The sequence below is a fragment of the Tigriopus californicus genome, chromosome 9, assembly GCF_007210705.1.
Source record: "Tigriopus californicus strain San Diego chromosome 9, Tcal_SD_v2.1, whole genome shotgun sequence".
NCBI classification, from domain to species: domain Eukaryota; kingdom Metazoa; phylum Arthropoda; class Copepoda; order Harpacticoida; family Harpacticidae; genus Tigriopus; species Tigriopus californicus.
In genome coordinates, this window is record NC_081448.1 from 9,077,588 (window position 1) to 9,100,675 (window position 23,088).

A 23,088-nucleotide genomic window follows, 5' to 3' on the forward strand; every position below is an offset into this window, starting at 1 on the left:
GCGAGACCATGGAGTCCATGGCGAGACTCATTTGAATCTGGTGAAGATTCTGGTGTGCGATTGCCGATTGTTCCTTTTCTTCGAGTGCACTTGACTCGAATACGTGATTTTGGAGAAATTGGCCGGGCTCGACGAGCCTTTAAGGATAGGACCGAGGCCGTCAAAAACGTAAAAAAAGAAAAACTATTCACTTTTTTTTCTTTCATGTCTTCAGAGATCGGGCTCTTCTTTGTCGTTAAAAGACGATGTAAGAAAGCAGCCCTTAAATGATGATTCCATTAGCCTGGTTTAGCCGAGTAAAAACAAGATGAGCCTTTTTGTTGGACTTGACTCCAGTAAAAGACTCGAATATTTTGCCGGATTCGAGTTTGGTGGTCTCGGCGAGTCCGACAAAAGGTCGGAATATCAAGGACTCGCACGAGTCCGACTTTGGCTTGACTCGCCCCAGCACTAGTAGAGACCCATGCACCGTGTGGGCGAGTGTGGAGTGCGCTGGCCAGCTTTGTATTATTAGCTGACTTACTTACTAAGTGAGTGGCTTAACCGGTGTTTATGTGTGTTGGACACGGTATACATGCATGCAAGATGCAGTACAAGCGCACTTACCCAACCAGGGCTAGCACCTTGGCACACATGCACCCCTGGCCCTTGGGCACAATCATAGTGGAGTAGGTGGGAGGCTCTTGACGGGAGCAGGAAATCCGGCCCTGCCTTCCGGCTTATCTTATCCATTTGCAGTCGTAACTTTGAAGCAGATTCAGTGTGTGTGTGTGAGGCAGAAGCGAACGAAGGGGCTGAGCCGACTGAGTCCAGAACCAGAATGCTCGACACGCTCAGACCTTCACCACGCCACTTGCGACGCCCTGGATGAGGAATGCCCCCCGGATTGTCCGCCATCCTAAATCACACACACACTTGGTCGGTCAGCCCTCCGGTCAGCCTCCGGGTGGTTGCCTTTAGTTCCCGTTGTTGTTGGCGCTCTGGTCGAGGTTCCGAAGGGTGGGATTTGTACCGACGACTTCCGGGCTAGCCCTGATCCTGGTCTAAATCCTCGGCGTGCTTATCCTCATCATGGTCAACCCGGACGAGGGCTGGCGCGCCTGGGCGGATCCGGTGCGGGCTGTAGCCCTCTACCCGTTCGCCATGAGTGCCGAGTGCCCGCAGGCCTTAATCGTAGAAATCGGCGCCTCGATTGTGCTCGAGCAAGAGACCGCGGATTGGTTTGTGGCCCACCCGGTACACAACGCCGGCCTCCGCGGTCTCATTCCCCGTTCGTACGTGCACATCCTACCGCCTTTGACCCAGACCCCGCCCTTGGTGTTGGAAACCAGCCACGTGTTGCGCGAATGGAACCTCATGCTCAAGGAGAAATTTCTCCAGAACGAAGTGAGCGATTTCAGGCTCATTCAAGACATCATGCGCGAGGTCATGAACATGCGCGCCAACCTCATCTTGAACCCGTGTACCAAAGAAGAGACGAAAGAAATCCAGCACAAGATCACCACCAAGATTGATTTTCTCAACCAACAACTGGGCCTCGATCTCATTGTGAGAGACGAAAATGGCGATTCGCTCGATCTCAAGTCGGTGTGTTTTGTGGCACTCTATCGACACCATATCAAGAGCTCGGATCAAGTCGAGACCATAATGCAAGCCAAGCGGGGCGAGGACATTGAAACCGCCTCCAGCTTCAAGATATTGATGACTTTCCGGAGCTTTCACGCCCCCAAGATTACGACAGAGGTGGATTTAATCTTCTCCATCTACGAAATCACGGAGGGCAAGATTCCCAAGGCGTTGTGCGAGAACTTTATTGTGCGTCACTCGGTCAAGTCGAATGGGAGTGAGGTCGATGCCCTCAACAACGAGTCCCCGACATACCAAGTTCTCTTCGCCGATATCTGCAAGAACGATATTGCCACGAAGCAACTCTTTCTCGTGTGCCAGGTGGTTCAGGACGGGAACTACAACGGTAAATCCATTTATGATCACCCCAAGTCGGCCAAGACCCCAAAATCTACGCAAGACACGAATTTCCGCAAACCCGTGGGTGTGGCGGCCGCTGACATCACCAAACTGTTTTCCTTCAAGCAAGGCAAAAACACCGAATTCCGACAAATCATAGCCCCATTTTTGGCCTCCAATGATAATGAGACCTTCGACGTGGTGCTCAAAAAGCTCATCTGGGATGGCAAGGTCACCGAAGAAAACAGTTTGAACATAGCGTTCAATATTTCATTAGATGATATTACAGCCCCCCAAGATGCGAACATCATGCAAGGTCGCTTGGCTTTGGCTCGGAAAATTGGGCTCCCAGAGGTGATTTTGCCCTCTGACTTTCGTAATGATCTGTTCCTGAACATCAGTTGTGGAGATTTTTCACGCCTTGATAAGCGATCCGATCGCAACGTGGAAGTTGTTGTTGAGGTCATGAACGATTTGGGCCAAATAATTGAAGGGGCCATCTCCAGTGGAGTGACGTTGGGCCACCAGACCCGGCCTAGAGAAGATAAATTCACTACAGTGGTCTTTTATCATGAAGGCAAACCACGATGGAATGAAATCATCAAGATATCGATCCCGGTTGAAGAGTTTGCGAGTTGTCATATTCGGTTCACGTTTCGCCATCGCTCGAGCAATCTTTCCAAAGAAAAGTCCTTTGTCCCTTGGGCCTTCGCTTACCTGAAACTTATCAACGATCTGGATAAGACCGCCATTCGCGATGGATCCCACGAGCTTTTGGTTTATAAAATAGAGAAGAAGTTTGATTATCAGCCTAAATCGTACTTAGGCTTGCCTTTTATGAAGTCCAAACAACATGCATTCAAACCAGACGGAGTCGTAGCTTTAAGTCCGATCCATAAAGATTCCTTCATCGTCCATTCCACTCTTTGTTCGACTAAACTTACTCAAAATGAGGGTCTACTCAGCTTGCTCAAGTGGCGAGATGATCCCTCTCGCTTGGACGAGAACATTAACATATTCAATGTGAAGGTCAACGGCAAAGAATTCGCCAAGTTTCTGCCCGACGTCTTAGACGCCCTGTTTTCAATTTTGACCGAGAATACGGAACCTGAAAAGTTCGATCCCAAGGTTTTTAAAAGTTTGGTGAATGTTATTCATTTAATCACTGAGGATGCTCGATTCCAGCAATTTCTGCCTGTTCTAGACATGTACATCCAAGAGAACTTCAGTGCCACGCTTGCCTATACCAAATTACTAGTCGTGTTGGGTGAGACCATTGAAAATGCCACCGTCAACGCGAATGACGCTTTTCATGCGGCCAAGTCTCTGAAATATATTCTTCGGTTTGTTGTGAGATCGCGGGAGTTGTTTGCCAAGCTGAATAATGGCAAAGGTCGTGAACCATTCGAAAGAAAGATGGAGGACGTACTTCAAGAATTGATCCAATTCATGCGAGCCCCGACTCAAGACATCGTGGCTGGGAAGACATTTGCCCTCAGAAACATCATTCATGCCATACCTGATTTAGTTTTGGTGTACGATAAAATCGGACTTGCCCGATGTATCATGAAAATGATCGCAGCCATCCCTGAAGATCAATTACTTGAGCAAAAGATTGCTGCCTTCAAGGCCCTAGTGCATTCCGAATTGTTTCAATTAACGCCCTGTCGGGTTGAGATCATGCCAATGTTGAGTGACACAATTTCTTTAGTTTTTGAGCTTGAAGACAATAGCGATCGAAGAGACCTCAATATGAATTCAGTGACCCACCTACTCGGCGACGTCATAATCAAGTTTCATGAGCTCGAACTTGAAAATCCCGGGTGCACCATTGAAAACATGGATCTCATTCTGAGCAAGTGCTTGCGAAAGATCATTCAAAATGTGGCCAATCGAAAGCCTTCCGATAGTTGGATGAGCGGTATGGTCGCAAATATGATGGGAATCCTCATTATGATGACCGAGAACCATTTCATTGACTACGTGAAGCAGTTTGACGAGAAAGAGCCGGCGGATCGGAGTGATCTCATTGACTTTGTCATGGAAGTCATGGGAATCATCAGAGATCTCGTTCAGAATAACGTGTTTCCTCGGACGTGGATCAAGCTGATTAGTGCTCAAAATATGGGCATGCTTCGAACCTTGCTCTTTCTGTCCGACACGATTTGCGATGTTATGAAAGCCCCGTTTGAGTATGAAGTGTGGAGCAATTTCTTCCAGTGTGCCAACACATTTATTACACAGTCTCTCTTACAAGTGGAAACCTTCTCCGAAGGCAAGCGGTCCTTCCTTCTCGATCAATGTGGTGATCTTCGTCTGGAAATGGGAAGCCTAGTGAAGAAGATGTGGTTCAGGTTAGGCCAACAAAAAGCCCGCTTTGTCCCGGAGATCGTGGGACCCTTCCTTGAGATCACTCTCATTCCTCATACCGAATTGCGGCGGAATTCAATTCCAGTGTTTTTTGACATGATGCAATGTGAATACTATTCGTCCTCGCTCCCATCAGAATCATGTGAACCAGCGATTACGAAGCATGACCCCTCCCTGAATAGGGCCAACTTCAAACTGTTTGAATCCGAATTGATCAAAAAATTAGACATACTCATTGAGTCTGGATTGGGGGATGAGCACTTCCGAGAAATGTTTTTTAATATCATGATGTCCTTGTGTGAAAATCATACCGCCATGAAGAAGTCCGGAATCGCTTGTGTTAAGACATCCACGAATTTAATAGAAATCCTCTTGGAATATCGAACCACTTTGAATGACGAGAGCAAAGAATTCCAGATGTATTGTGTGGCTAATTTGATTCAGTTCTACAAAAACATCAACTATCAAGAGCTCTACATTAAATATCTGAAAAAGCTTGCCCATCTACACGAAACGTGTCAAAATTGGGCCGAGGCTGGATGCACACTGCTTCAATTGGCCAACCTCTTGGAATGGTCTGATCGACCTCTATCGCGAGAGTGGCAACACCAAAACCAATCGATTCGGACTCAGCGAGAGCAAAAAGAGCTTTACTACAAAGATGTGTCTAGATTCTGGGAAAAGGGTCAACTCTGGGAGAGAGCCATCGACTTGAACAAAGAGCTAATCCAGCAATACGAGCAAATCACTTTCGAATATGATAAGATCTCCGAGTTATACCAAAAAATGTCTCAATACTACCAAAGCATCATGAAAGAAGTCAGGCCCGAACCGGAATACTTCCGAGTGGCTTTTTACGGACGCGCCTTTCCCAAGTGCTTCCAAAACAAGGAGTTCGTGTTTAGAGGACGTCCCTTGGAACGTCTTCCAGGTACGGAGTCACCAAAGCTTATTTTGCTGGCCATTAAACCACTTCTGATAACTTCAAATTGTGATTACTCTTAGATTTCGTGGACCGAATATTGGACGTATTTCCAAGGGCCGAGTTGATGAAAACCTTACAACGTAAGTATCTCCTGTCCTTCTAAATGCCTTTCGACACGTAAGCCACCCTTTTTTGGTCCTTTTGCTTTTCAGCCTTGTCCTCCGAGAAGAAAGAGCTGCCCATCCAGAAGTTGCAAATCAATAAAGTAGAGCCCGAAATGAAGGAATCTGTCTTATTCAAAGAAAAAGTTCATCAAAGGATTTTAGACTACTACAAGGTGAACGATGTAGACACATTCTGCTTCTCAAGACCATTTAGTCGAGGAGAGAAGGTGCAAGGAAATGAATTTGCCAGTCTGTGGATCGAGCGAACTCGCCTCCAAAGTTCGCAGATTTTCCCCGGTATTCTCCAGCAATTCGAGATCAAGGAGGGGATCGAAGTGTTCCAACTCAGTCCGTTACTCGTGGCAATTGAGAACATGAAGAAGACCAATGAAGAATTGAAGAGGTTAATATTAGAACATCAGCACACCCGGAATACTCCTTTGAATCCCTTGTCCATGAAACTCAAAGGCATCATTGAGGCTCATGTAATGGGTGGCACTGCCAATTACGAAAAGGTATTCTTCACCGAAGACTACTTAGAGCTGCATCCCGAGGATGAGCTCGACGTTCTTCGTTTGAAGAGCCTAATCGCAGACCAAGTGCCATTGCTAGAAAACGGATTGAAGATTCATGAGGCCAAGAAAACCGACGATCTCACAGCCCTACACGATTCCTTGTTCAAGGAGTTCCAGAAGCGGAGAATTGATATCGAGAAGAAATACGGGAAACGCACCAGTGACATAAGCGTGCAATTTGTGCGTCGAAGCATTCCAATCAACAATAGTCAGATTTCGCTAGAGAATGGACAAAGAATGAGTGATCAATCTAACGTGGACCTAGACTCAAGCCGGGGCTCAATTCAGAGCAATCAGGCTGATGCAACCACACGTTCCAAGGTCCTCACTGCCATGGGAATTACTCGCAAAAAGTCGCACAGAGAAGATCAGCGAAACTCGATGAATCGACTGAACAGTTCGTTTGTAATGAGCGTGGACGAGGGATGTGAGGGTAATAGCGGTCTTTTCACGGATTGCACTCAATTGATCATTACTCAAAACCCCAAGACGGACCAAAACCATCACGATCCCATGGGCGATGGGCTAAGTGTTCGGCCTCAATCCCGTTCGCCTTCAATCTTAAGTGTGCGAGGCTCTCTACTCGACGATTCGAATAGTTTCTTCTCATCCAGCATACCTCCGCCTATCCCACCTAAGAACCGCCTGTCTGATCAAAGTATCGATCTAGATGCTGACTGTGGTGTAGGCGGGGTTGGGACGAAGAGGCCTATCAAAAAGAAGCCTCCGCCTCCTCCACCCACACCCTCTTCCATGGAACTTTAAATCATATCGTTTCGAGTTTGAAGATGCATTTGATGCTTCACAAATATTTTACGAGTTCAATCAGTTGCAATACGAATATAATTCTCTAGTCCCATCATTAATCAAAAATCAACTTACATGCTATTGATTCGGTGGTGAGTTTCAATTATTTCTTAAACGTGATGTATCCCCCTAGTCGGCATTGTTTCCATTAAGTTCAGCTTTTACATTCTTTGTCATGAATGAACTTCCCAAAGACGGGCAATAAATCGCCACAAACATATATACATTGTAAATATCCTTGTTTGATTTATTGTTTCCATTTCATTCGACGATTTTGATTTTCAGGGCGAAGATAAACGAAACAAAATCCTAATATTCTATATTATTCATGAATTAGGGTAATAGGCCAACAATGGTTCAATTAGGAATCCGTGGTGTATAAATTGTGTTATCAAATCACTTATGATTAAAGTATATGAACGGGTCTGCAACACTGACGAGTTGACAACGAATTGATAAGAATCCATCCATCCCGTTCGAGTTTTGCGATTGGCAAGGTGTTTAGTGTATGTACGTGTGTGTATGCGTGTGTGTTTAGGTGTATGAGATAACATTGGAATAGAGCTTCCTGTCAGTCCGTTGGGATTCCACAGAAATGGAATGTCATTCTCCACTACGTAGGAATAAGCTCACAAGCACATTCTCACACAAGTTCAAAGTAGTATGGCAACAAATGGGCGTTTTTAGGTCCTACCCCACAACGACCAGTCACTTTGTCCACTCACAAAACTGGGAGAAGGGTACACAGAAGCTTGACAATGATCGAGAGACTTTTCGAGGGACATATGCTTCTTACTTTCGCACCGGGAATGGATGGGCTTGATGTCAGACGGAGATTTCGTAATTATTTAGATCATAGACACTCTCGCGATTATCATCACTGGCTCCTAGGTGTTGTTGTTGTTGCTGCTGGGGTAGTATTTGTTGTTGATGTTGCTGCTGAGATCCTGAGTTTCCCGAGTTCACAGCGCGTTGAATACCCTCAGTGACCTCCAGCGCTTTCGTAAATGACAATGGTTGATGTAGAGACGACACGACGATGCCGTGTTCTTGCTGTTGTTGTTGCTGTTGTTGTTGTTGCTGTAGCAAAGCGTGTGTTTGATGAGCAGAGAGACGACCCGTTGTAGTATAACCTGGGGTCATGATTTTTGCTCCACTCCCTGGAAGACTAGAAGTCGTCGCATTCCCGAGATGCGGCGACATGTGACCGCTGGGAACGATGGGACCTCCGGGATAACCCGAGGGTGTAGTCCGAGGGCCGCCCGACTGTAGAACCTACAAAGAGTGGTCTGGTTGTGAAATTTCTCTCGAGTGATTCACGCCTATACCTCAAATCATCGCAATTCTGGTTCAAAATGTATGTGCCTACGACTCACCGGTAAGGTCTGATGGTGCTGATGGAGGAAATAACCAACTTGGGATGCATAAGATGGGTGGTGCGAGGACAGGCTTACCTGGTCTCCTGGGTGAATATTACTCACAGCAACCGAGCTGGTCACGGGATAGTCTACAAACACAAAGAACACGTGAAAGTTCGAATACTTCATTAATATGTGATTCCAATTGAGAGCATGGACGAGGGAGAGGAAGTACCACCACTGACAGACAGGCTAAGGTACCTTTTCAAGTTTCCGTTTGTAATGTTACTCATTAATCACTATCAATGCTACTACTGGCTTCTAAGACAGGTCGCTTTACGATTGAATCAAAACTCACTCCCGTTCATGATCCCCATAGGAATTTCCTTCCAAAGGTAATGACTTTTTTGAGGAGAATCTTCATCATGTTTACCTGGTGGTTGAGAACCCTCTAGTAGTTCACCGTCAGACATGTATCTGAAAGAACACGATTAAAACAACGCAAATCGGAGTCAATTCGTCAAGTTTTCAAATAAGGGATGATTTTGAAGGTTTAGTTGATCCCTTTACTTTCTTAGAGCTGGCGGCAAAAAGCGTGTCACGAGCCTTTTGGGCTGTGTTGGGCGGCTGGGACTAGATTGGGTTGATACTTCATTCTTCTACTTTTTTAGCACTACCAAGGCCTGAATCATGAGTGTTATAGTTTAGAATCAAAACATTAACACCTGGGAACACATTTCATTCAAAAAAGTTCAATTACTTGCCCGGCAGCCAAATATCTTCATTTCTAGTTTAAAGGTGTTAAATTGACTGAGCTGAACGTCACTGGCTCTTAGTACCTTGAGCGGCAAAGCTTAACTCCTTTGGGGATACCAGTTTCGTCGATTTAACGAGTTTAAAGCACTTGAAGCACAGCAATTTCTAAGACAAGTGATGTATTTTTTTTGAATGAAAAATGCACTTAGGCGCCTACGTTTTGATTCAAAACTATGAAATTCGTGATTCAGGCTTTGTTAGTGCTAAAACAAGTAACGACCAAACTAGTCACAGTCGTCTAACACTGCCCAAACGGCCCGAGACCTCTGGCGGTAGGAAGATAATATAATCAATTAAACCTTCAAAACCATCCCTCATTCAAATGATAACTGGACGCACCTTCGTGCCGGAGAGGTGGCCGGATACGGATTGTGTGAATAAGTCGTTTGCGATGTATAACTTCTCGACATGGGAGCATTGATCGTGTAGGCTCCCGGGGTGTTGGTAGACATCGTGGAAGGGTTCGAGTACATGGTCGGCTGTGACTGTTGTTGATGTGCTTGAATCTGAATGAAATCAGGCCTCGAAGTCGAGTTCAATGCGTATCTAGCCGGTACGGATGCTGGCATGCCCGGCTGACCGGCAAATGGAGTGGCAATCCCACCCATTCGCGACATTTTATGCGAAGTGGGGCTCGAGACTTGTGGGCGTCCATTGGGATTCCCAGCATTGCTCATGATGGGCCTCATTTCGACACTCTCAGAAGGCTGAGCTCTCGAATTAAGATATTGCTCGGGTGTCTGGGATCGATTGCCCCCTCCGGCAGATGACTTTTTCTGTGACGGGTGAGGCGATCCTTTGCCATACTGAGGGTTGAACTTTCCTTGATAGTTAGGCGAATCTCTGTTCTTAAAGCTTCCTCGAGACGCCATCGAGGTACTTTTGCCTTCGTCTCCGTTTGGATGTGGAAAGAAGTTAGTCTTGGAGGAGTTGTGCGTGAGGGTACCCTCACTATCGGCAGACTTACTGGCCATAGGCTCGTCCAAATCTGAATGGTCATCCACGTCATGACGATTCAAGGTCATCTGCAAGATTAAAACCAATCGAAATGTAATATAATTACAGAACAGCTCACAGTTCTACTAGCTAGGTTTTCTTTTAAAGGAGTCACTTTCGGAAATGTTGCAAATGAGCGAGAGAGAGAGAAAGAGAGAAGGAAAGAAAAGAAGGGAAAGAAGCCTTTCATTTGATGGAACAACAAGAGGCCGAACCAACCAGAAAGATGACAGGAGCAGAAGCCGAAACCAAGTGGCTTACCCGAGAATACTGAGCCCGACCCGCAGTGGGAGCATTAGTTGAGGTAGCATCTCGGTACACTCGAACCTGTTCAGTCAGAATTTCTCCATGCGCTCCGTTTCCGTTGATGGAGACGCTTGGCCCATCATCCACCCGATTTTGTCCACCTGCGGCATTGACACTCGGAGGATAAGGCTTAGCCGGAATGGTGTATTTTCGCCGCTTTTTGCCCACATACTTGGCCGGATGCTTCAGACTGAAAAAGAGGACAAATTCGTTTCACATCGCGTTTGGTCTAAGATTTTCAATTGAGATAGATATGGGCCATACCTGGGATAGTGGGGCCCACACAGGGTATTGCAGCAATTGAAAAGGCAGTTTTTGGAGAAAGGATTATAACCGCCCCGAAACTTCCCGGTCACCTGCTCATTAGTGGTCCGTCCACGACTCACTAACACGCAGTGGAAACCACTTAACCCAAAAATGGGAATCGCGAGCAGAGCAATTATACAAATCGTTACAATGGAGACCAAGACCGAGACCTGCAATCAGTTCATAAGGGAAATTGTCAGTCAGCCTGAGCTCGAATCCTGATCTTAGTAGAATCCATACCTCGGTCAAATTATCTCGATTGTGGAGGACATGGATCAAACTGAGTGTAAAAATGGAAGTCATGTGTACAGACAACGAGATGAGGAACATGAAGAAATAGCGATAGTTGCGACGACCGATACAATTATTGACCCACGGACAATGATGATCAAAAATCTAAGACGAATAGAGCATGGCAATCAAATTCGTGGCAATATAGTAAGCCCCGATCGACATGAATGGAGTGGCTTTCTGCTCTTTACCTCGATGCAATTATTGCACACAGAACAATGGGAACATCTGGGTGGACGGTAGAACTGACACGTGACGCACCACTTCATCCGGACGGTAATACCATTGATTTCCACGTTCCGGTACAACGGTGCCCGAAAATCGTCGTCCCGGTCCTCGTCCGCATTAGCTGCAAAATAGCACCTCAAACCTAGGAACATGAATCACCATACCGACTCTAATGCGGCTACTCACCCCGCGGAATGACGCCAGGATCCATAAACGTGGCCAGACTGAAGTTCATCAGGACGAAGAAAGTGATGATTCCCTGTATGATGGGTACAAACCACAAATGCCGCTCCAACACGTACCATTGCATGCATCTACCGGATGAGTGGGGAAGGCCGTTAGCAATGTTTTAAACAAATGTGCAGAGGGGTGGTCGGTCTCACTCACGGGAAATAAAAGAAGAGCGTGGTGACCGACACCAACAAGGTCCAAGCGAACGAAGCCGGCAAATACTTTGTACTTTTGGCGCACATGGCGAGACCATCAATGAATTAATCCGCCGATCCCAATGCCAATCCTCCTACACATTACGTGGCACGGACTAGGGTCCTCGGCATGGTCAGTATCATGAGAGGGTCTTGTTAAAGGCAGAGACAATCAATGGGATGATCACAAGCCGGCGGCATGTTTCCACATCACCATCACCCATTTCTTCAACTCCGCCATCATCATCATCATCATCATCATCGTAGTCGGCCAAATTGTCAATCAACGTAATCAGACAATCACGGGCTGTATGAATATGAAGGCATGCAGACACGCATGAATATCAGGATCAATGATGTTATTGATGTCTAATCTATCCGAGGAAAGGGAGAAAAGGGAGGAAAGGGAAGATGGCTCAGCACCAAATCCAAGGCCAAATCCCAGTTAACCGATTCAAGCTCGATGCGGGCGGCTATCCGGAGCGGGATGGCGATGGGCCTGGATTCTCATGGTTTGTACCTAGGGCTGAGACTGACTTGAGGCCTGTCTCTCTATCTATCGAGGAATGATGAATTGTATGTGCGTGTGTGTCGGTGGCTCCGTCTGTCTGTGTGTTTGTAGATCAGTCCCTGTCCGCCTCGATATTGGTATCAGGCTACGTAAGCGTGGCGATCGCTCTGCGAGATTTTCCTTTCTTCTCGCCCAGGCACGCCTTGGGCAAGCCGGCCCTTACCACTCCGCCCGCCCATGACAGGCTGTGTCAGCCCGAGGATGCTGATGCTGATGCTGATGTCCATCGGTCGAGGCTAGTGGGTGCTTACTGCTCCTTAGGATCTGCTAGGTCTGGGCATGCCGTACTCTATGGTCTGGGTACTTGAGGTGAGGTTCAGCAGGCATGCTCGGCTTTCGAGAATTCGGTTCTCTCGCCACTTCTGACAGCCTCTAATCATAGATCATAGGCCCGAAGCGCCGCCTGGATACACAAACCCAAAAGTGAAGAGAGCCATCCACCGGGCACATGGTAAAGTGAGAAATGAGAAAACACAAAGTAACGGGCACCATCGTGACTCTCGAGAAATGAAAAGTAGCGCCCTCTAAGAACTGAACGCCGTGTGCCCTCTTGAATAGTATTTCCAGACAAATAGCGAAGAAAAGCGGCAAATAAATATCAAACAGCTCGAGCAAAAGCCTCTGCTGACAAGACTGTCCCTTTACATGGTGCGCCTTAGGTGTTTTAGGCCACTCTCTTTCTTTTCCCTTTCCTCCATTACATAAAAGAGCAGATGCCAGAGGCTGGTTTGGCAAATGCGTAAGCAAGGCTTGTTTGGCAATAGGCTTTAAGATGCATTCAAAGGATAATTCTTGCAAGGAGCCGCCAATAAATGCATTCTTGTAATACAAAAAAACTTGTCCGTTATTCTAGTTGCAAGATATTGGTGTCTTCAATTTTTCAATAGAAGCCCCCATTTCAATGATTTTCAAGGAGCAAGATGAGCGTCGTCCTCTTTGAAAGCCAAGCTCTAGACAACGCCCTTTATGCTCTCAACCAGAGCCATCCCTTGTTTTTGTTGTGGTTCAATCTCGAGAGTCCTAAACTCTCAAATAGGGCCCAAAGATGGCGTAGTAGGGATAGGTGTCTTGTACAGAAGGGGGAGCACGCCAAGCCGTCTTGGCTCCAATGAAGGTGGAGGGGGAGGGCGAGTACACCCGAGGAGGGAAGTTTGAACAAATTATTGCGCTTTTGGACATATTTACCAATATGGAATTTTGTCTGAAGCCAAGAATAACCCAATCCATTCGTCTTTGATGGTGCTTTTAGCCCATCATTGAATGAAGCATCCAATGTGGAATGTGAAATGATTCAAACTAGAGGCCCTCTAATTCAAACTACTGCGAAAAATAAGCAGCTTACGTGATTCAATGAACAATAAGCATGAATAAGATGACTAGCTAACCTGCCCCAGGCTTGGATAGAATATGTCGATCATTTCAAATCATCTGCTTGTTTGAGCAAACTATATTTTGACGTTAGCCATCTAAAGTAAGGAAAATTCATGGAAAAAATGAAATGCAATGCTTCACCCTGATTTTGGGTATTTTGTGGAGGGAGAACTTAGGAAAGCATTCAAGACCACCAGCACCGAGCATAGACTGAATTTGTCATTATTTCAAATTGACGACTTCGTGAAGGAAAAAGTGTTCTTAGATTGAGCCAAGATATTACTGCCAATACAAAACTCCACCAAAAATGACATGGTTTGGGATGGCTGTGACATTTATTTAAATTCTGACTCCACAACATGTTCAAAAATCAGGGCGCCGCACTGTGGTTTTTCTTGTGTTTCCTTTACTTCGCCTGGCCAATATAGCATTAAAGATTTACCAAAATAACAATGATATGAATTTTTCAACACAACAGACTATCACACAAGGACACCATATTTGGATCAAAAAAGAGTGACAGAAGTTAATCCTTGTAAAAGCTCGTTGTAGTTTTGGTCAATTGCTTCTGGCACCTCTATTTAGATATACTTTGTTTATTTCGATTCTTTTTTCTTATTTTAGACAATATTTGTAGCGACATATCTTTTGACAAATAAGATTATTGGCCTGGTTTATGGACACATTACTTTTTTGAGCAAACCATTCATTTTATGATTAAAATTTCATCCATCTTTATTCTCTGATTGATACTCAACCAAATTAGTTTTACGTCCTTGGCCATGGAGTGCCTTAGCATATGTATATGAGCTTACAATACATTATCAGCGCCACAGGTGATCATAATCTAAGCCATAAACGTTTTCAGCGGTTTATGTCTAAGCATACTTTGATTATTCATTTACCGTCGAAATTTGTCTCATGTCTCATTTACTGTTTGGTCAATTATCAATCGTTAAAGGATCATTTTCAAAGTATTTTGTCTCATTTCCGATTTTTCAATTTGCCCTTTTGAAGAACTGTTTTTGACAAGAGCATGGCTTCAAATCCCGCGATTGAAAGCACACCTTTTTAAGAGCTTTTATAGCACCCTAAATACATATGGACTCTGAACAGTTTTACCGCACAAATCAGCCTGTCATGTGTCAGAGCAGCTCTGAGTCCCTCTTCAAAATATATTCATACAGTAAGAAACTTAGGTACTGGCTAATTAAGGTAAGACACTTTTGAAGCACTTAATTGTTCTGACGTTTGTTTTAAAGTCGGATATTTGGATGCTTATTTAGTTGACCAAGAGGATGCCAAAGATTCAAATTGAAACAGAATAGTCTACTTGGCCAAATGTTTTGTGATCAGATTAAATTAGGTCCCCGGTTTGATTCTCCTCCCCGACATTTTTGGGGTCCAATATTGGACCCTGATTTACACCCACACATGAAGGATCAATTTGCTATAAACATGACATTGTCGGATAAGATTCCTTTGTATTTTTTTTTTTGTGCGGACTTCCTGACCGCTGACGGGATTGAAATCCCAGCAGTTCAAGACGAGAAGACTATTTATTATACTTGACTTGCCCTTTTCTTTAGAGTAATTGGAGTTTTACCAAATCTTTTCAATTTTTTGAGGGGTGACCTGAATGAAATTTACACGTGTTTGATGGCGAAGGTCTGTTAAAGTGCACATTCATTTTTATGAACTGCAAATCTTCATGGCCTCGATTCCCAACCAGGCATAATTTGTTCGAGCTAGTACTTCCATCTAACTTTGACAATACGTAGGCGAAAAATTAAGATCAAAGGCTCATGTGATGGATTTTCCTCGCATCCTCATGTCCACTTTATAGACGTTGCTCTTTGAACCTTACAAGAGGCGTACATAAACGTGAAAAGTAGTTTTCACATTTTTTGTAAATCTGCCTATTTGTCTTGTTTACTTAGTCCCAGAATGTTTTGAAACACCTCCATTCAGAGGAATAACTAGTATTTGGGCGCTTTAACTTTGTTTCATAAACCGACCAAGAAATTTTGTTGTTAACATTGCTGACGGCTGTTTAATTTATAAGAGTTTTATTTTCATGATAAGAGACTGTGAACAACAAACATTGTTATTTGATATGGTGCTTTGAAACCATTTGAGATGTGTTGTTTATTGAAACAACAATAGCGTAAATTTGAAGTACCTTGTCAATGATTCAAATATTAATCGACCATTGCGTCACTTTCCCACCAGAAAAAAACACATTTTCTCTGGTTGGCGGAATATTACATTGATTGATTCGAATTAGCATTTTGACACATATTTTGCTGGGGGAAAACATTTCTCTCACAAATGATTCAGAGCATGGTCACACGAATCGATGTCACTGTAGTGTCGTAGGACCGACGGCATGCGGATGAGAAAGAGTAGACCCGATTATTTTGATTATGTTGGTCTGCAGGTCCAAAGAAGGGGCGTAATAACTTTCTTATGGATTGCAGTAATATGTTTCGAAATATTCCACTGATGGCACAGTACACTAACAAATTGGCAGATGATGATGTTGTCATGAGAAGCCTCGACACGGATCTGGATACCTAAGGAAAAAGTGGAATTCAACCGGCTTAATATCTCATCATTGGAGTGTCTTGTTGGGCGAAAGTGTTCTCCTCTGAATCTTGGGGGGTATCTGAGATTACTCGAGTCACGACAGAAATCAAAATCAACACGTGAATGCTCCAAATGCTAGTAAATGCCACGGCAATGTAACGCCAGCAAGGCAATTTAGGAGCCACGAAGCTTGTCCCTATTAGGATAATCAACAGAAGTGCCATGGAGGTTAAAAGCATTGCCACTCGGGGATTCATTGTGTCACAAAATTGAGGCAAACGATGGAGCTTTTACTTTACCACTTAGTGGTGAAGTTTGGCAATGAAAGGCTGGTTCGAACAGCTTTTTTCAAATTGTGAAACTGACAGGGGAGGCTGATTAGAACAAATGCCCTCTTCAAAGCTAGCTGGCCCGGTCAGGAACAATATTCACCTTGACCTCACTGGCTCCTTGAAGGTAAGGATAGCAGGACAGCAGCAGGACATGGCAACTTTTACCTCTCATAACCGTTGCTAAAGTGGATGTAGAGGCTCGACATGAACTTTTGTTCTTTCAGGACAACAAAATTGTAAAAGTACTCGTCTGTCCTCCTAGCATTTTACTTTTCAAAGACAGGTTTGCCTCACATTTCAATTGTTTTATGGCCTTCGTCAATCAGTATTGTTATGCAAGATACTGTAACGTGTTTGTCGGAAAAATGTCTTCCATTTCGCTACTTGCGGTCTTCTGTGGCATTCATTTACAATAAAAGTTGCTGGTTCAATAACGGTCATGCCATAAGGTGAAAGGTAATGATCAAAAATATATGTTAATGAAGCAGAAAAATCACAGCTATGGACATCCACCATCAGATAGCTCAACGGAGAGGCCAGTTGCCGGACTGGGGGAAAACAATTACCATTAGCCAGAAAGGGGTTGGTTATATGTTACTGCATTTAATCAAATTAAGCTCGTAAGTTAGAACTTTTGAGAACATTCTAAAGAAAAGGCGTCAAAGATATTTTTGGTATAATATATCGTTCGTGAAAAAAAGATATAATGGTAAAACTAGACTACAAGTTTGAGTGCAAGTTCATTTTCAATTATGGTCCAACAGGTCTTTTGAAAGTGAAGGCATTTAACAAGCAGGGCCTTTGTCAACTTGACTTGATTATTAGTAGATCAGACATTATATTAATATGAAGTTAAGTAAGAACCATAAATTTTTCACCTTGAAGTATTGGAGATGGCATTCCCACTAGGAAGTAGGCAAAATGCTAACAGAAAAAATATTTTTGCACGACCTTGCTCTCAACTTAAACGATTCTTAACCTTCATTTCCTCCATCTTGAAATTGCTAAGCCATTACTTGCCTTGGAACGCAAACTTACAAAATTTCAGCATCTTACGAAGACCTCCCACCAAAGTCATTATTCCAATGGGAGGTTAAAACCTGGCAAGACATTACCAAAGACTTTCATCTGCAGGCCATTGGACAAAGTCTACGCTTTATTAATGCGAAAAGGGATGATTTTTTTTTTGTTGAAAATAATGGGGCCAGACTTTGTCAAAATTGTCAGTAATTACTTTGTTCAACCTCCTGTATGATAACTTAGTTTAGAGGAGTAAATGCCTCGTCAATTAGACCATGGTCAGCTTACCATTGACCAAAAAGGCCATCGTGAGTAACAACCGTATCGCATTAGCTCATCTGAGCTTAAAGCTGATTGAAGAGCCAAGAACTCGTGGAGATTGAGGGCCACTCGCAAAAGATGTCCGAAGAAGAAAATCAATGCCACACCAAATAACGTTTGTGCCTGGCGATGCTCAACATTGAATTTGGATTTGTAGTGCCCGTAATGCGCTAAAATGTAATGACAATAATTTGGTGATGAGCCCGTGTGTGTGTGAATGTGTCTTTTCATTTGTATCCTAACACGTGCTCATTTCCACGTCACATAAACGGAGCACTCTATCTGTATTGTTGTGGTAGGAGTGACACACTTCAAAGTAATCTTAACTTATCATCGTCAGAGAGAGGCAAACGTTGATCAAAAGTACCTCAACAATCTTCACGGATGGGGAAAACATTTTGGCCGCGCAACCCAAGGTACTCAAGCATCAGGTGCAGAGTACGCCATCGAATTTGCATATATACCGTACGATGTGACGTTTCTTCATAAAATATTTCAAATTCTCTCCGTACTTGTGCCACTGTACCATATGGTTGGCTATGGCTCAACAGGTAATGAAAAAGCCAATGATTTCCGATGTCATGTTTTCATCATCAGACTTGACGTGGGCGTTTTGTTGCTTATTGCCACAAACTTTTGGAAAGGTTCGTGTCCAAAAAGCCTTCATCGCTGTTTTGTTTTAACTCTGCGACATTTCTTCGAAGAAATGTACAATATTCTACGTTTTAATTTAAAACCATTTCGTGTTTTTCTTGGAGGAGAAAGACAGAAGTTCACTTTCAGTACATCAAGGAAAAGCAGTTGGGTACGGCAAAATATGGCACAATTGTTACGAATGACCTTTTGCTTGTTAGTGGGCATAAGATTGGAATCATATTTGGAATAACAAAGTCTGTTTGAGAACTTAATGAGGCCTACATGCTTGTTCATATGGTGACACTCACCACTTTCCAAAATGTTTTTGCGTCGTTTGACCAAATGGACATATACGAGATAGTTAAGTATGCATAAAGCCAAGAACGGAAGAAGTCCGGTGATTGGAATGCGAGCAAGGTTGATATAGAAGAGGATATAAACAGAGTTTTCCCTCAAGGGAGTTACCATCAATCGAGAGGATGTAGTGCTATTGACGGTATCTGAAAATATTCAACCATGATTATTCTCTAGACACAAAACGCACAGATTGTAATACCTAGGACTGAAGCTGACGTTTCATAACAATGATTAACATGTTTAACAATAAGTTTTTCTGAAAAGAAGAATGAGGAATTGCTATGATTTGAGCATTTTCTATTTATCGAGCTAGAACCTGCCTCATATACAGGTTTAGCATGTGGTAAGAGTTTCGTAAAGAACTTCATGAGCTGCGTTCCTCTGCATTCAAACGATAGATCAGGACACTATAGCACCTTCAAGAGTCCATGGATTGATCTGAAGTATGGCGGAAATCAAGAGGAAATTCATTATTCTTAAATACGTACATATCTAGAGGGTGAATGTTGGACAACCAACTTTTGGGTTGGCTAGACATTATGATAAGCCAGTTTGTGATCAGCTCTCATCAGACCCTATCCTGTTTACCGTTTAGCTAAAAGAACGATCAGTCGTTCGACAGTCACTTCAGTATAACTATTCATATCTCATCAAACAATTTCGACCTCACGCATTAGATTAGATAGATATGTTAATAGGGCTTCCATATTTTTCAGACAAATGTAGCATCGGATAGTCCGTGATTTTTCGATTTTTATTATTTTTTTTTGAAAAAGTCAACGCAATCGGAAAAAATTAACCTAACTGTTCAATTTTTATTTACTTTTCAGATTTCTTTATCGTGACTTTAGGCACTTTATGTGAGTACATTTTGGTGGTTTGGGCATTACGTTTTGAAAATACTGATCCATTGATTATTGTTCTCTTTCACCACTCCTAGGGCTTGTAATAAATGGCACAACAAATCTTATAGCTTTACGGTTACATAAATATTCACAAGCCACCAATGATTAGAGCCACACAAGAAATGCATTTATTTTGTGCTGTATGCGCTTGTAAGAATATCATTTGCATTTTTCTCGACCTATTTCTTAAGGAAAGAGTCAAGTCGGAAATCTTAGATTTTTTCTCGCGGAACCTTTAAACGTGCGTACACCATGCCTAACGAAATAAGAAAATGATCGCTTTTAATCCCTTGGATGGTCATCCATTCGCTTTTCAATAAGCCATGCAAAGTTAAGGATATCTTTCATTTGAATAACACTGCTGCAATTACCTGAAATGACTTGGAATTCGAAAAAGGTTGGAATGTTGAAGAAGACAGAAAATACCACCACTGGTCCCACGTACTGACAGAGCTTGCGCCACCTCAAGATATTCCCGTCTCCTGTGTTTTCCATGTAAACATTGAATGGCTTGGAAACGGCAACGTATCTCTCGAGGGCCACTACCACAGTAGTGTAGATGGAACCTACCATGGCGATGTTTTGCAAGGGGTATAAGATGTGAGGAAATAAGAAGGTGTGGTAAGGGGCGGTCAGCTCGTAGTTGTATTGTCTGAAAAAAAGGATACAGTCAAACAGACCAATCAAAAAAAAGGATTGCTATGTAGAAAGTGGTTGAATTTGCAACGTTATTGCATTGGTTTGTAATTGAATTGTATCTTAAAGAGTCTAGGAAAAGAAATTGCAATTTTGGAAATATGAATCGAGAAGTCAAATTCAGTGAATGAAATCATGGCACAGAAATTATTCTGTGATTTTTTTTGCCTGTGAATTATTTTCCTGAAGACCTTAGCGCCACACATACTGCATTTCTTAGGAAAGCAACATGTCAAGTTAATTAGGCATACATTGAACTAATATAACTGCATTAAATGAAGCTGCAATTTAGTCAAATAGAAATGTGTATGAAATATTATAAACCTTTACCTTACCTCAAAAAGAGGAAAGAGGAGCCATTAGACTTCCTTTTTCTAAAAAAAAAGTTTTTTTTCAAAAATCTGCCATCACCGAAAATCCTAAAGACCGAAAAATTGTTCGATCTTTTTCCCACCTAAGAACTCCTTCAGGTCCATAATGAATAAATGTCCAACCAAAGGTTGGATTCAAAATTAGAAAAATTAGAAAAAAGACGAAGAAAGACAATAATGTAAACATCAATGTATTCGGTTTTGCCATCCAAGACAAGCCCTTTACAAGTAAAATATAATTTATGTTTTCTGAAAGGATATTAAAGCCCAAGCTTAGTATGCTCGGAAAGAACTCTGAATATGTTTGCTTTCAAGATGATGATATATAATAGCAGAGTGGTCTGATGCATCCCAGACGGCACAAGTTTCCCAGAGGATGCTAGTTCGGATCCGGCCTTTGAAAAACATCCTTAAAAGGGAGTAGATGTGGTGCAGTGATTAGAGAAGTTTTCTTTCATGTGAGGGGTCGCTGGTTTGATTCTCCTCCCTAACCTTTCTCATGGAGACTTCTGTTCCATAATTTAGCTAAAGTTAAGTGAAAAATCGAAGCCCTTGACAATTGGAAGTTGCGGTGCTAGCTAAAAATCCTGATTTCTTTAAGATTTTATTTCGGTGATAGAAAGAGATGCCCTGGTCGATTGCACCTGCTTTTTTCCTCAAATCGACTTTAAAATGTCCATTGGTATTAAGGTTTAAGGAGTGCAAGATCTGCCATTTTCCTTCCAAATATCGTTAAAAAATGCCTAATGTCTATTGCCCGGTGCTTTTGCGTGGTGGCATGTAACACAATTGAAAACAAAATAAATTTCGGCAAAAATAAAATGGTCTTCCATATCTAAGTCAACTAGAAATGGGTAGAACTACAGAACTACATCACAAGGTTTTGTAACGGTCTGAGACCAACTTGTGGTTGGAGCAGAGACTCATACGCATTACTGGAGTCAGCAATCTTAACTTTACGTGTAAAAGCAAGCAATAGTATATGAATGACAAAATTACGTGCTCTTTCAAGCGGCCAAGACTTTTTTGATCACAGTGCCGTACCCAACACATTTCCTTTTATTGTAGCGAACAAGATGTAGAAATAACCAATTGTATTATAAACTCAAGGAACCTTGTATTTCTCCAGTTTCGATGGCCAGTCCTGAACTCTCTCCCAAAACCTTTACCTCTGTGTACCTCAAACTCACCACTACTCATCATCGTAGTTCACGCCATCTAGTGAAGGAGATTGAGGTTACATTTAAGAACATTCTAACAATATGTCATTGGTTACCGCCACATTACTTCGATGAATTTTTCGGTAATTTTGCGAAAACCCGAAAAAGGGCTTTTGTTCGTTCATTTTTTCGGTTTTGTATTTTTCGGAAAAAATGAAATCTAGGAGCCATGTTCTTTCACAATCCTTCTCTCAAAAGCCAAAATGCCATTGCACGGTGGTACGCACAATACTGATGAAGTTTTTTTGCAAATACCAAAACTTCAAACAACAATTTTCGTTGTTATTGCAACAAAAGGAACACCTTTTGTAAAAATCATCTTATATTCTAGCTCAGATTAGGATATTGATCCAATTAAAACCTACAAAGAGATAATATTTTCACAAACGTAATCAATAGATGTTGGGAGTAACTTTAGTTGCGTTTCCAACTAAAATTTTATTCAAATCCATGACGCAAACGATACGATATCTCGCTTTCAAAGATTGCATTTGCATCAAATTTGACTACAAATTGCTCCGGTTATATCTTAAAGCAATTGCCAAAAGAGATAACAAGCCTTTTCTATGCCTAAAAGATAAATGAAAATATTTCACTTTTCTGAAGCAGGTAGAAAAACACGAATATAGTTTGCAATATAGCTTAAACCTTAATGTCAATATTTCACAATTGTGATGCCTTACTTGTCAATCGCAACTTCAATCACGCTAAATTTTGAATTTTGACAAAATTATATTGACGTTGAATAAAAACATTGCTAGTACGTAGAAATTAATTATTGCAAAAAGTGACAAATTTGAAAATTAAACTGTCACATGTATCGTTCAAATATTTTAGGAACATGATAGGATAGTGTAGCTTTTGGCACGTCAGTAAAATGAAAGGCAACTCTAGAGTTTTGTAAGTTTTAAGCGACATTTTTTGCTACTTTTAGCTTCTAAAGAAATCTTAAAGAAAATGGAGAAATAATATTTCTTGTTGTGTCATTGAAAAAGACAATCATATTCCTTTGGGAATAACTGGAAACATAAATAGGCCATTTTTCGATCTTTTAAAGCGTAAAACGCAATCTTTAAGTTGTAATAATTAAGCATGTGCTAGATATGTTTTTGACAATGATGCATTTTAATGTACTTTAAGCGATTTAACACACTTATCTGAGCTAGT

General features: G+C 42.5%; 3 protein-coding genes across 4 annotated transcripts; 1 reads left to right on the forward strand and 2 right to left on the reverse strand.

Moving 5' to 3' along the window:
• The first annotated feature begins 668 nt into the window (after positions 1–668).
• Positions 669–7,026, forward strand: LOC131886235 (dedicator of cytokinesis protein 1-like). The gene is made up of 3 exons (XM_059234502.1): positions 669–5,266; positions 5,341–5,400; positions 5,473–7,026. The coding sequence occupies exons 1-3, from the start codon at positions 1,072–1,074 to the stop codon at positions 6,762–6,764; spliced, it is 5,547 nt and encodes a 1,848-aa protein (XP_059090485.1). The 5' UTR covers positions 669–1,071; the 3' UTR covers positions 6,765–7,026.
• A 2-nt stretch (positions 7,027–7,028) lies between these two features.
• On the reverse strand, positions 7,029–12,136 carry LOC131886239 (palmitoyltransferase ZDHHC8-like). 2 transcript variants are annotated; one of them, XM_059234509.1, is made up of 10 exons: positions 11,495–12,136; positions 11,294–11,421; positions 11,071–11,228; positions 10,829–10,984; positions 10,547–10,758; positions 10,304–10,472; positions 9,320–10,005; positions 8,598–8,641; positions 8,183–8,313; positions 7,029–8,081 (listed from the first exon to the last, which is right to left on the reverse strand). In XM_059234509.1, the coding sequence occupies exons 1-10, from the start codon at positions 11,578–11,580 to the stop codon at positions 7,632–7,634; spliced, it is 2,220 nt and encodes a 739-aa protein (XP_059090492.1). In that variant the 5' UTR covers positions 11,581–12,136; the 3' UTR covers positions 7,029–7,631. The 2 variants fall into 2 exon arrangements, with proteins under 2 accessions (XP_059090492.1, XP_059090491.1); XM_059234508.1 differs by having other exon boundaries at positions 10,238–10,472.
• A 3,390-nt stretch (positions 12,137–15,526) lies between these two features.
• LOC131886240 (FMRFamide receptor-like) lies at positions 15,527–21,836 on the reverse strand. Its single transcript, XM_059234510.1, has 5 exons — positions 21,816–21,836; positions 20,006–20,286; positions 18,681–18,872; positions 17,704–17,906; positions 15,527–16,050 (listed from the first exon to the last, which is right to left on the reverse strand). The coding sequence occupies exons 2-5, from the start codon at positions 20,205–20,207 to the stop codon at positions 15,811–15,813; spliced, it is 837 nt and encodes a 278-aa protein (XP_059090493.1). The 5' UTR covers positions 20,208–20,286; positions 21,816–21,836; the 3' UTR covers positions 15,527–15,810.
• Between the last annotated feature and the right edge of the window lie 1,252 nt (positions 21,837–23,088).

Coding starts and splice junctions, on each gene's coding strand:
- LOC131886235 (XM_059234502.1), top strand. CDS start 1,072: ATGGTCAACCCGGACGAGGGCTGGCGCGCCTGGGCGGATCCGGTGCGG. Junction 5,267..5,340: donor TCCCTTGGAACGTCTTCCAG/GTACGGAGTCAC, acceptor GATTACTCTTAG/ATTTCGTGGACCGAATATTG. Junction 5,401..5,472: donor GTTGATGAAAACCTTACAAC/GTAAGTATCTCC, acceptor TTTGCTTTTCAG/CCTTGTCCTCCGAGAAGAAA.
- LOC131886239 (XM_059234508.1), bottom strand. CDS start 11,580: ATGTGCGCCAAAAGTACAAAGTATTTGCCGGCTTCGTTCGCTTGGACC. Junction 11,422..11,494: donor ACGCTCTTCTTTTATTTCCC/GTGAGTGAGACC, acceptor CTCATCCGGTAG/ATGCATGCAATGGTACGTGT. Junction 10,473..10,546: donor TGTGGGCCCCACTATCCCAG/GTATGGCCCATA, acceptor CCTCTTTTTCAG/TCTGAAGCATCCGGCCAAGT.
- LOC131886240 (XM_059234510.1), bottom strand. CDS start 20,207: ATGGTAGGTTCCATCTACACTACTGTGGTAGTGGCCCTCGAGAGATAC. Junction 17,907..18,680: donor CAAAAACATTTTGGAAAGTG/GTGAGTGTCACC, acceptor ATTACATTTTAG/CGCATTACGGGCACTACAAA. Junction 16,051..17,703: donor GATGGCCTTTTTGGTCAATG/GTAAGCTGACCA, acceptor CTTTTTCCTTAG/GTATCCAGATCCGTGTCGAG.